Here is a 12,541-nt window from a genome sequence, read left to right as displayed (position 1 = left end):
GGAGCCTGTGGCCTGAAGTTCCACCATTCACGTGCGTGTGTGTGTGTGTTGGGGGGAGGGGTTGTGCGTGTGTGTGTGTGTGTCCAGGCTCCCCTTCCTCTGGCACAGCTGGCACAAAACGCTGGGTCCACTGCTTACTGGCTACATGACCTTCGGTTTAATCTCTGGCTTCGGTCTTCTCATCAGTAAAATGGGCTGACCTGGACTCTGTGCTAACGTAAACCATCTTGTCTGGAGCGGGTGGAAGGGCAGGAAAAGAAAGCCCGAGGAGCTAAGGACCCCAGGAAGTGGGGGGACCGCCCTCTGTGGTCCACCAGCCAGGGAGGAAGGAGAGGGTTAAACAGGCCCTGTGTACACTAGGAGCCCCGAGCTCAGTTCTGAACCCCCAGTCCTGACACCGGAGGGGCAGAGTGGTCCCTCTGCAAAACCTTGGATGGGGCAGATGTCACCAGCCGATCCCACACTCCTTTCTGCGGAGCTGGATGTGGCCGGGATGCCAACTCCAGCCGTCAGCCTGTCAACACCACGAGGTCAAGGTTGGCACCAGAGGAAACCTGTTCTCCAGGACTGAAGTCACAAAAGCGAGGGTTACGGCAGCACGGGGGGAGCCACAGTGGTGTGGGCAGGCTCAGCTGAGCCGCAGAAGCGTCTGTCCACTCACCCCCTTGAAGGCGGGGCGTGTGCAGACTCCCCTCCCTCACTGGCCCCCAAAACTTCGCTGACCTGAACGCCTCCTGTTCCCCGCTCCAGGCACCATGGACACTCGCTGGTCCTGGTGCACACCAGGGACCCTCCCACCTCTCCGCCTTTGCACATGCTGTTCCCTGGGCCCGGAATGCGGATCCCTGAGATTCCTGCAGGGCTCACACCTGAGAGGTCTCCCCGGCTCGCCTGTCTCTGCGGCCTCAGCGGCCCCAGCCATTCTCAATCGCAGTGTTCTACTCAACTCAAAGCACTGGCTACTCTGAAATCACCTGCTCGGTTTTTACCTGTCTGCTTCCTTCTGCTACCCTGCCAGCTCCTTGGGGCCCTTGAGTTTTGTGTTTTGCTCAGCACCTAAAGTGCCAGGTTCCCAGGCTCACGCAATGAGTGGGCACCCCCAGGAAGCCGCCCCATCTACTGAGGCAGATGCTGAGCAGAGATGCTGGGGGAATGGGTGGGCTGCCCACTGGTTCGTCCACAGTCAGGGCCACGTCTGGAGACACCGCTTGCTAGTCCCACCCTGGTCCCTCGTGCCACGGCCCCAGGACACCTACATGGGTGATGGAGCCGCGGTACGTGACGGGGCTCTCGGAAGGCACCCGCGTGCTGGGGATGCCCTTGGTGATGCTTCCTCCTGGAACCGAGCCCAGAGACGTCCCTGGAAGACACGAGACACGGGCTGAAGGGGTGTCTGCAGCCCCTCCCCAGGCCCCAGTCCCAGAGCCACCCAGACTGCGCTCCTGGTGACCCGCAAGTCTGCCCCACCTCCAGTGTCTCAATGCAGAGGGTCCCCCCGCCCCTAAATGGCGAAGTAGACAATTGCGAAGAGAGGCTGCTGGACCCTCTGGGAGCTGCAGCTTCTTAGTGGGTTTTGGATGAAGGGTCCCATTCCTGCCTCGACCCTCCCAGGGATGCAGGGGCAGCCGCCGGGGGTGAGCCTAGCTCACATGCCCTCACCTCTCAGCACGGACGTCTCCTGAGCCGTAGGTACCCCCAGGCTCTCCGGTGGCCCAGCCTGGCCCCGTGGGGACAGCTGCTCCTGCTTCACTCCGCTGAAGGGCGCTGGAGATGGGCGAGAGCAGTGAGCCGAGCCTCTGGGCAGGGATTCAGAAGGAGGGCCGCCTCCCTGCCCTGTCCAGGGGCTGAGGGACCTCCCCGCCACGCTCGGGCCAGAGTCCCTTAGGGTGAACTGCCCTCCCTCAAGCCCCCAACGCAAACAGTGGGAGCCAAGGCTGGGCCATTGAAGTTGAGGGGCCCTAGATCCTTACCCAGCTTCTTGGGGTCCACGGTGAGGGGCAGCCCCATGGTGATGGGGCCCACGGGGGCCTTGGCATGCTCTGAGTACGGGACGTGGAGCTGCACAGACATTCCCTGTGGGAGCAGAGGTCGTGGGGTCACAGAGGCCTCAACCCGCTTTTACGAGGGCCCAAGAGGAGGGGAACCTCAGGATCACACACGGGTCCGAGAGGCCTGGGGCCTGAGTTCCGGCCCTGCTGCCCCTCTGGGCAACCGTGAACAAGTCACTGCCTCTCCTGAGCCTCAGTGCCCTCACCCGTGTGGCGGTCACCATGACCTGGTTTAAAGGAAATGGTGCCCACAAGCGTCTGAGCAAAGCACATGCCTTGCCCCCGCCCTGCGCCACATGGGGGCAGGTCGGAGAGGTGAAGGGGCAGGTGGACCGAGGCTCACCACGTGCCAGGGCTGTGTGTCTAGTGCATGCGATTTTCTGTTTCACAGAAGGGAAACCGAGGCACAGAGAGGTTAAGTAACTTGCCGAAGGCCACACAGTCTGATCGCAGAGCCCATGCTCTTGAATGGCCCATGGAGTGACCTCCCAAGGTCCTGATGCCTGGGTCAGGCACAGGCAGCTCTGACCCAGCCCCTTGGGTGCCCGACCCCCACCCAGACACCATCAGTCCCAGTGATCACCCCCACCCCGACTTTACAGAGGGAAAGACCAAACCCCTGAAAGAGGAAGGGGCGTTCTCCGGGCACCAGGTTGCACAGTTGCTTCTGGGGGGCTGCCCCTCCCACCTCACCTGGGAGATGGCACCCATTTGCCTCTCAAGGACGCTGGGGTGCTTGGTGGAGGAGATGAGGGGCGGCGGGTTGGAGATGGTGGGTGGGCGTGGTAGGACGGGCCGGGCGCTGTCATGGAGGCCCAGGGGCAGCGGGTGACCTGCAGGGCACGTATCTGTCCATCACAGGGCCCCAGGAGCGGTCAGAGGCAGAGCCCCCAGGCCACTCCCCACCTTGTCCCTGTCCTGCCCAGGTGGGTGCCCGTCCATACGTGCCCCCACTGCTCCTCCCGTCTCTGCCTGATGAGCCGTCTGCATCCTTAGTTCAGACACCACTACCCCAGGGAAGTCTCCCTCCACGCCCCCCAACCCAGGCCCTGGCCCAAGCCCCTCAACTCTCCCCCAGACTCCTTAACTGGTCTCCCCGTTCCCCTTTTACCCTCCAACAGTCCATTCCTCTCACAGGAACCAAAGGGATCTTTTTGGAAAGTCTACTAGTTCACATCCTCCCCTGCTATGAACCTTCTATGGCTCCCCACTGCTCTCCCAGGATAAGGTCTTAGCCTCTGACACAACTTTCAGGTTCACCTGACCTAGTGCTTATGGTCTCCCCAGGCTCACTGGGCACCAAGCTTCTACCATGGCCTCCTGATTCAGTGTCTCAAGCTTCGCCTGCTCTTTCCTGCCTCCAGACCTTTGCACATGCTGTTCCCCCTGCCTGGCATGTCTTTCCCTGTTCTTCTCCTGGCTCTTTCGGCCCACTCATCCTGCAGGATCAGTTCTGCTTAGGATGGCCTTTGCTGACATCACAGTCCTTACTGGCCCCTGGCTACGCCCCTTTGATTGCTGGTGGGGCCTGGCAGGGCTGGAGAACCCAGGAAGGATCTCGAATCCAGCTTGACTAGACTTGTACATCAAAGCAGGCCCTGCCCTCCTCACACTTTTCTCTCCACCTGCCCGCTGTCCACCTCGAAGTCCGTGGTGGAAGACAGAGCGCCCACTCTCAGCCTGCCCCTCACTGGCTCAAGCACCTCCTAGGGCGCCCCAGCACCAGGTGCTTCAATTGCAATCCTGTAGATTTCTCACGTCTCACCGGAGCCCCCTTCCCCTTCACCGACCAGACCATCCCTCCCGCCAGGACCCTGAGAACCTTCTGCATGCAGTTCCGAGTCAGTGCACACAGTTGGTGCCCAATGATTGCATGCTGGCTGACTCGGCAAGGAGGCCAGGCTCGGGTGAACTACTCACCAGGCGGTGCGTAGGAGAAGGCCAAGGGGTCAGGGGCGTGCGGAGAGGCCTTGATCACCTCGCGAGGGGGCACAGGGAAGGGCAGGCCTGACGTCCAGCACGAGGGATCCGTGGGCAGCTTCTGGCCCTCAGCCGCAAAGGCCGGGAAGAACACGGGCTTCTCTGCTGAGGGGCAAGGCAGGGCAGTCAACCACACCCGGCCAGACCTCAGGCCCCCAGCCCTGGCTGCCCTGCTCAAACAAGACCCCCTGTGCCTTGCAGCGCCGGCCTCGGCCAGGGGAAGGTCCTGGCCAACAGCGATGGAGCCCCACAAGTCTGCAGACCGGGCACCAAGCTGACTCCTGTGATGTCCTGTCAAGCACGGATGTGCCTCGGGCTTGGGCTGGGCTTCTCGGCGGCCCCTGATTCCAGCGCTGGAATCCCCCAGGCACTTGCCCGGCACCAGGTCAGCAAGGGGCCTGGACAAACCTCCAAACCAGGGGGCTGCAGATGGTGGCACGGGGTCTGCCCGCCGCCCGATTCTGTGTGTACACTTGTGCTGGAACGTGGTCACGTCCACCCGTTTATTTATCGTCTGCAGCAGAGCTGAGGAGTTGCGACAGAGACCGTCTGTCTGGCCCACAAAGCCTAAAATATTTACTATCTGGCCCTTTCCAGAAGAGGCTCGCTGACCTCTTCAGATGACGAAGGCGGTCAGAACAGTTTGCTATGATCTACGTACGTGTGCTCCCGCCAGCACGGCTACGGCCCGGATGCCCGGGATGACAGCGTGCACATGTCAGCCCGTGCGCCGAGCATGTCCCACGTCCAGGGGCTGGGCTGGGCGCTTCGAAAGCGTGAACTCAATGAGCCTCCTTGCAGCCTCGGGAGAAAGAGAGTGGCCGGGCCCAGTGAGCGGAGAGGGACCGGAGTATGGACACATCGATGGACTTATCTAAGATCACCAGCAAATATTTGGCCAAGTCAGGATTTGACCACTGAACCTCCCGGGCGCTGCAGCTGCAGATAACATGACGGTGGAGGGAGCCCTCCCACGGGGGTTCCAACTAAGTGCTCTGCGTAGACTGACTCGGTTATCCTCGCAACACCCTTCAGGGAACTGACGAGGGTTATCCCCAATTTGCAGATGGGAACACGGAGGCTCAGAGAGGTGAAGTCACCTGGTCAAAGGCCCACAGCCAGCAAGGGGAGCTCTGAGCCCAGGTGGATGGGCTGCAGGCTGTAACCTTCACCTTTGCCACACGCACTGACCACAGCAAGAGGAGCAACGATTGGCCCTGGATTCTCAGGCCTGGGGACAGCCCGCAGACACGGCCGAAGGCCAGGCCGTCTTCACGGTGTTCTCCCGCTGGCCACTCACTCTGCTGAAATCGGTCCTAAGCGCCAAACCTCTTCCTGGAGAATTGGTGTCAGGCTGGAGGACCGATGGTGGGGGGGGGGGGGGGGGGGTACGGTGGGGAGGGAGAAGTAACCAGGTGATAACGACGTGGGAACGCCGGGCCTGGGATGGGAATGGCAGGCAGGTGTCATCCCGCGGGCCACCTCCAGATGACAGAGGGAGGCTCTGAAGAGCCAGCACGGCGAGCAGGCGCGCGCGCTGGCAGCGCTGAGAGCCACCTGCTGTGGGCACAGCAGGGGGGGTGGAGGCGTGCGTGCCGCACATCCTCCGCTTCTCTCCTGGGAGACGGTGCTCCCCCCGGACCTGTGCGCCTGCTGACGTGGGGAGCCCGCAGGAGGGGCCGCAGATGCGGGGAGTAACCCGGGGCGGGGATTCTCACGCTCAACCAACCCCCAGCGGAGGCGCCCCCCCCCCCCAGGGCCTGCACCGGGCCCGGAAATTCCGCGCACGCCCTGGACCTCGCTCGTCCAGCCACCCGACCCCGCGCGTGCCTGGGCTGCTCTCTCCAGCTCCGCTCCGGCTGCCGTGGGTGGCGGCAGGGGCGGGGGGTGGCCTCCGGTGCTGGAAGGGAGATCTGGGGCCCGGCCAGGATGGGCCGGCGGCCGAGAGCTTGGAGAGACAACCTGTTCCTCCGGCTGGGCCCAGGGAGCCCGAGGGATGGGCGGGCGGAGCAGCTCCACACAGGAGCCAGGCGGTAGGGGAGGCTCCTGAGCGACCAGAGAGGTCGGTCGTGCTGGGTGTCACGTTCATGAACGTGCCTACGGGTGTGCTAGCTGCAAGGCAGGCCTTGGTGCCTGATGCCAGGTGCCCCGTCTCCTGTGTGGAGCGATTCCAGGACATGGCGCGGCCCTCCACTGTGCCAACAGGCTGAATGCCAGACTCAGAAAGCACAGGTGGTGGCTCACCTTCTCCCAGGACAGGGCCTGTGACCCATCCCAGCAGGCCCTGCCTGGCCCTGTGTGGTGTCCAGCCACCCAAGTATGGCCCAGCCCGGCTCAGATCTGGCGCCGGCCAAGGCTGTTTGGGCCCCTGACACTGCCACGCAGCTATCCGCCCTGGGCTGGTGCCCCAGCCCTGGAATGTCCTTCCAGAGCCAGACCCCACGTCTCACGCTACACTCTCGTCCAACGAACCCCAGCCCCACCACAGGGAGTCCCGGTCCCAGCGTAGGTGGCTGGCAGGGTCCCAGGAAGAGGCAGACGTTCTGCTTTCAACCCCACACTCGGGTTCATCAGCAGGTCCCACTCTTTGCCTCTGAAACAAAATCCCAGGGCCGCCCTTCATGGTCACCCGCACGGTCCAGGCTGCCACCATCGCTGGCCGGGAAAAGCACTGTGGCCTCTTGCATCTGCCCACAACTCCCTGCCGCCCTTCCCCCTCAACAACGGCCAGAGAGGCAGAGAGAGAAGAGATCTTTCTAAAATAAAAATCAGATTGCCTGACCTCTCCCCAGTCCCCTACACACACACACACACACACACACCCTTAAAATTCCTCCAGCAAAGGCTTTTTCTGCACCCAAGACAAAATCCCCACAGTACCATGGCCTACGAGGCCCTACGCGATCTGGTTCCCCATCTCCCTGTCCCACCTCCTATCCTACCCCCTCCCCAGCCACCACGACCTCCTGGCAGCTCCGCCAACACACCAAGCTTGTTCCCGCCCCAGGGCCTTTGCACGTGCTGCTCCCTATGCCTGAACGCCCTTCCCCCCGATCTTCCCACGACTGCCTTCTCCTCTTCACGGAGAGCCTTCCCTGAGCCCCTCATCACTCCTTCTGCTTTGTCTCTTTCGCTGCATGAACCAGCCGAAGGTCATCTTGCTTCCTTACGTGTCCCCCCGTTTAACGTCCTCTTGCACAAACAGCAGCTCCTCGGAGCGGGGACTTCATCCTGCTCACTGCCGAACCCCCGCTGCCTGGCACGGTGCTTGGTGATCGTGGGTGTTCAACCAATGTCCTGGCCCCGTGGCCACAAGCTGGCCTGTGCGCCAGCCAGGATGCACGCCCGCCCGTGTGGGTGGCATCCCAGACTTCCTGCAGCAGGTGAAGGCGGCAGGCAGGGCGGGCTGATCAGCGGGGGAGTGTCTGGCGGGCCCTGTCACCTGTGAAGTGTGGGGCTGGCCTCCTTCGGGGACAGCCCTGCTCTTCGTCCTGCGGCACACAGCACCGCCCTCAGGTAGGCTCAGGGCCGAGGGCCGCCCGGCTTTCTAGAGAAGGCGGGACGCCGTACCAGAGGCTGCCGGGGGTGGGGACGCAGGTGGCCCCGGCTGCCCACACCTGTCCCTGGGCTGCGTCGGTCAGGGAGGACGGCCTGGGGTCCTGCTGCCCTCAGACCCCTAGAGCAGCCCGCAGGAGCCTGGGCTAGCCCAGCGTCGGGGGAGCCTCTGGGGGGTCAGCCCCCGGTGCCTGAGACGTGCCAGGCTGGTCTGGGACGGGTGTCCCTTTGGGACACAGGCTTGAGACTTCTTGGGCCCGGTGCGGGGGTGGGGCAGAGGCAGAAGATCCAGAGAACGAGAAACCATTGCCCCACGTGTCTCCTGACCTTGAGCTTCACGTGGTGACAATAAAGCCTGCCCCGGGCAGTTGCTGCAACACAGCTGCTCAGGGAATCACCCCACTGGCTCCCCAGTGAACCCAGCGGCCTCGGCCTGGAGTAAGGTCAGGGTGAAAGCTGGAGGGGGCAGTGCTTCCTGCCCAGGCCCCAGAGTTGCTGCCAGCCGGTGCTGAGCCCCATGGTTCTAGAAGCTCATGTGTGGACTGAATCACGTGGAACCAGAAACTGAGCCATAGACATGTTTTCGTACATGCACAGCGCTTTTGAAGATTTTGAGAAGTTGACAATGTTGAGAAATTCGAAGATTTCACATGAAAAGATGGATTTCTAGCTTCTCTGGAAGAACAACCCCAGGCCTGTATCGCCACATTGGTGACTCTCGGCTGAAGCCAATATGCGCCCACTTTAGAAAGACCAGGAGCCTCCAACTGCCCCAGTGCCCCCCGCCCACCACTGCCTCACTCCCCCATGTTTCGCTCATTTACTTCGCCTGCCCGGCCACTGCAGCCTTGGAGTCTGCAGCAGCTGCTCTGCACACAAAGGCCCCTTCCGCCCACCCACCTGCCCCCCCTCCCCCAGGCTCCCTGGCCGCTGGCACACGCTCACCCTCCTTCTCAGCAGCAGGCACGGGGCTCCCGCTTCTGCCTCGAGGGCTGCGGGCCGGGCCTGCTGGGGGCGTCGCTCTCCGGCTGCAGGTGCTGCGCTGGCGGAGGAGCAGGGGCAGCTGGCTTGGGGGGCGCCGCGTCCTCCCGGGGGGGCTCGTGGGCTTTGGCGACCTGCTGAGGGAAGCCGGGAGGAGTGAGCACCTTCACAGGCCGTCCGTCCACAGCTCGCAGAGATCAGGGACGGCCTTCCAGGCCCCCTGCGTGGGACCAGCCTGGAAACTGAGGCCCGGGGGGGAGGCAGCGACGTGCCCAAGGGCACGCGGCTTGAGGGCCAGGAGGGTAGGGCTTTGCGCAGAGTGTAGGGGGTGTGCCCGCCCATCCCAGCTGCCCGGCCGTGGATGGGGGAGCCCCCGTTACCCTCCCCACCAGCCCCTTCCCCCTTCCCCAAATCGCTCCGGGTCTCAGAGGGATCGGGGCTGACCAATGGGGCCGGGCCCGGCCTCGGGGAGTGGGCAGCGTAGCTTGGCGCACCTTGTGCCCCTCACTCGGAAAGCCCTGGTCCGCTCAGAGTCTTTCAGCCCAGAGCCCCCAGCTGCATTTGAAGGCCAGGCCCACTTCCTCGGAGAGGGATGGCTTTGGCCATGACTGAGCCATCACGAGTAAGGGGCACCTCTGAGGGTCCTCCTGCTTGGCCTGGAGAAGAATCTTCCAGCTCCCCTCTTTCCCCCAGCGAAGGGCCTCTCGGTAACTGTGGGGCGCCACCCTCCGCTCCGAGGAGCTGTGACAGCGGGTTGCGGGGAGCTTTCTGCGAGGTCTGGGCGGCTCTGGAGAACCCTCGGCGGGCAGGGGTGGTGAGAGAGGCCAGGGCGGACACCCCGCCAGCTCCCCAGCCTACCGCCTGTCTCCACGGGGCTTTCCCCAGGGAACAGGGGACGCGGGCAGAGCCAGGCTGCAGGTGCCGGCGCCCTGCCTGCCCGGCCAGATCTACCGTCCCCCCAACAGGAAGTGGAGGTCGCAGGGGCTCGGGGGGAGTCCTGGGGCGCAGGAGGTGGGCCCGGGACTCACAATCGGGGGAATGGCGGCCGCCCGCTGCTTCAGCTGCTTCAGGTCCAGCGGCTTCTGGGGCGAAGCGTTGGTCCTGGCGTCGCTGGTCGGGGTGAGGAGGCTGGGCCGTGGCGACAGGAGCCTGTGGGGGAGACCAGCGTCAGGCCCACGGGCTCCCGGCCTCCTGCTCCAGCCCTGGATTGACGGGGCCGGAGGGGCTGCCAGAGAGGAGAGGCGAAGGTCAGGATCACGGGGGCCCAGGAGACCTGAGGTCATGTGGGTCTCCTCCCTCCCTCCCTCCCTCCCTCCTCTGGTCCATGAAGGCCCCACAAGGGGCCCAAGACCCCCTCCACCCCCAGCCCAGAGGCCCAGCCAGGATCAAACACTCCTGAGACAGCCCAAGGCAAGGAAATCCCCAGAGAAACCCACACTCAGGGCCCCGCACCACGCTCGGCCCTTTGGAAGCTGCCAGAAAGGCCAAGAATCAACCAGCTTAAGGCTTGGGAGCTTGGGAGGTTCAGGGAGACTATCCATCACCCAAATAGGAGAGGCTCAGGGGCCAGGGTAGGGCCTGGGGCATGGCGCTGAAGAGGACCCTGCTGTTGGAGACTGGAACTGGGGAGGCCCCCACTCAGCCCGAATGCAACCGAGATAATGGGAATCTCGCCTGACACCGTTTGCTGAGGCGCTAAAGCAGGCGGGTACAGGCTCTGCATGGAGGGGCTGGTCAGCGTGTACACGGCCCGCCCGGCAGCCCTAAGTGGGGCTGTGGTGCTGAGCAGGGCCTGCAGGTGCCTCGTCCTCTAAAGCAAGGTCACGTCTGTCTGCTGCTGACATGCAGAATGGGGCAGCGCACCTGCACAGGGTGCACGGTGTGTGTGTCGGGGTGGGGGTGGTAGTGGGGGGGGCTGAAACACGGTGGGATGCCGGCGACAGGGTCACTCCAGTGTAGAGCTGCAGTGTCTGGGACACCGGAGCAGAGCCTGCCCTGGGGTGTGGCTCCAGAGCTGCTCATGGGTGTCACCTCCTCAGGAAGGTCTTCAGGGATTTCCAGAATGCGCACAGAAACTGACCACAGTGCCCTGCCACAAATCCCCGTCTGCCTCCCCAGCTGGCACGAGGGTCTCTAGGGCAGGACTGGGTCTGCTGCAGCCTCAGAACCCCTCACCCACCCACCGGGGCTGCCTGGTTCCTGCCCAGCCTTCGGTTCCCTCCTGTGACCCGCAGTTGTTGAATACACAGCAGGCCTGGTGTTGTGCTTGGGGTGCGTGGTTGGAGACACAGGAATCCAATGTCTGCTTGCAGGGCACCAAGCCGGCTAGATGATCAAACGGTACACACAAAGGCATTGGCCGTGGGCTGGATTCAGCCAGAGGGCAAAACGAAGGCCAGGTCCCCCAAAGCCAGAGGGTCCTTGTTGGTACAGCCCTTAGTGTGTTACTGTGACCATCCTGGCTGATGCCACAGGCAGGAATGCAAGCACAGCCACTGCCTTCCAGGTAGAGCCATGACCACCAGGATGCAGCTCACGCCGCCCAGTGCTGGCTGCCGGATGCCCAGCAGAGAGCAGACCACAGCTGCTTCCTGCAGGTGGAGCAGGACGGACGGGTGACGTGCCGCTGAGGTGCCCTCTGCTCTCTGCAGTGAGACCATGGCCGGTGACCGGGACCACAGCCCGTGACAAGCCAGTCCCGAGGGCGTTAACCCCTGCCCGCATTCTGCCACACACTCAGCCGAGCAGAGTCAGTCTCGGCGACGCCCACTGGCACTGCCCGTGGCATGCAGGTGGCGCCGGGCGCAGAGGTCGGCCTGACTTCTCCGTGCTCAGCTGGTCTCCACGGTCCTCCCGACCCGGCTCACCCTCCCTGCCGTCCTCACCTCTCTCGACCTCTCCAGATCCTGCTTGCGCTCCGAGACCACCTGAGGCCTCTCCCTGCTGTGGCTGCCTGTCCTTGCTCCCCTGGACTCAGGCCCAGCCCCATTTTGCCCACCACCCTCGGGCCAAGGCACCCTGACCAGGTCCGAGAACTGATGTCATCACACCGTCCTGCATTCCCCACCTCCAGATTCAACTGTCACCAAACACTTGCCCCACACGCCCGTCGCAACTAATTATCAATGTCCATTTAAACCACTTGCATTTGTAGACTTAATTAAAATGAATATACTGCAGCCACTTTGGAAAACACTCTGGCGGTTCCTCAAAAGGTGAAACAGAGTCACCGTAGGATCCGGCAATTCCACTGCGGGGCATATACTCGAGAGAATGCACAACACACATCCACAAAAACACTCGTTCACACACAAGATCACAGCAGCCACTATTCACAAGCGCCAAAAGGTGGAAACAACCCAATGGCCAAAAACAGATGAATGGATAAACAAAATGTGATATATATATATACACGGAATATATTCAGCCATAAAAGGATTGAAGTGCTGACACAGGCTACAACATGGATGAACCTCAGAAACATGATGCTGGGTGCAAGAAGCCAGTTGCAAAAGGCCACGTACGGCACGGTTCCATTCATACGAAATTCCCAGAAGAGGCAAATCCATAGACACAGACAGAGAAGACAGATTAGCGGTGACCAGGGGTTGGAGGTGGGGCATGCGGAACGACTGCTAATGGTCTGGGGTTTCTTTTCGGGGCAGTGAAAATGTTCTGGAATTAAAGAGTGGTGATGATTACACAACTCTGTGAATGTACTGAAAACCACTGAACTGTACACTTCAATGGCTGAATTGTATGGTTTGTGAATTATGTCTCAATAAAGCTGTTACAAGGAAAAGATAAAGAATATACTATTTGCCAGCCATGAAGTCAAGGGTTTATTATATTAACTGTACTGTTTTCTACAAACAATAAAGTAATATGTTATACTATTATTTGCTGTATAAATTACTCTAAAATGCAGATTTTAAAGTTAAAATATAAACTTTTATGTTTTTGTAAATATAATTTTA

The 12,541-nt window shown here is 61.9% G+C and overlaps 1 protein-coding gene across 1 annotated transcript in view; it reads right to left on the bottom strand.

The window, feature by feature from the left end:
* Positions 1 to 12,541, bottom strand: part of NCOR2 (nuclear receptor corepressor 2) — a 222,967-nt gene that overhangs the window by 26,074 nt on the left and 184,352 nt on the right. The window contains 8 exon segments of the mRNA XM_036823685.1: positions 1,257 to 1,360; positions 1,660 to 1,764; positions 1,971 to 2,073; positions 2,742 to 2,881; positions 3,969 to 4,133; positions 8,529 to 8,580; positions 8,582 to 8,701; positions 9,593 to 9,713. Coding sequence (XP_036679580.1) covers positions 1,257 to 1,360; positions 1,660 to 1,764; positions 1,971 to 2,073; positions 2,742 to 2,881; positions 3,969 to 4,133; positions 8,529 to 8,580; positions 8,582 to 8,701; positions 9,593 to 9,713 — 910 coding nt within the window.

Source organism: Balaenoptera musculus, chromosome 14 (assembly GCF_009873245.2).
Source record: "Balaenoptera musculus isolate JJ_BM4_2016_0621 chromosome 14, mBalMus1.pri.v3, whole genome shotgun sequence".
Taxonomy (NCBI): domain Eukaryota; kingdom Metazoa; phylum Chordata; class Mammalia; order Artiodactyla; family Balaenopteridae; genus Balaenoptera; species Balaenoptera musculus.
Note: the sequence above shows the minus strand (reverse complement) of the source record. Positions and strands in the feature narration are given on the sequence as shown.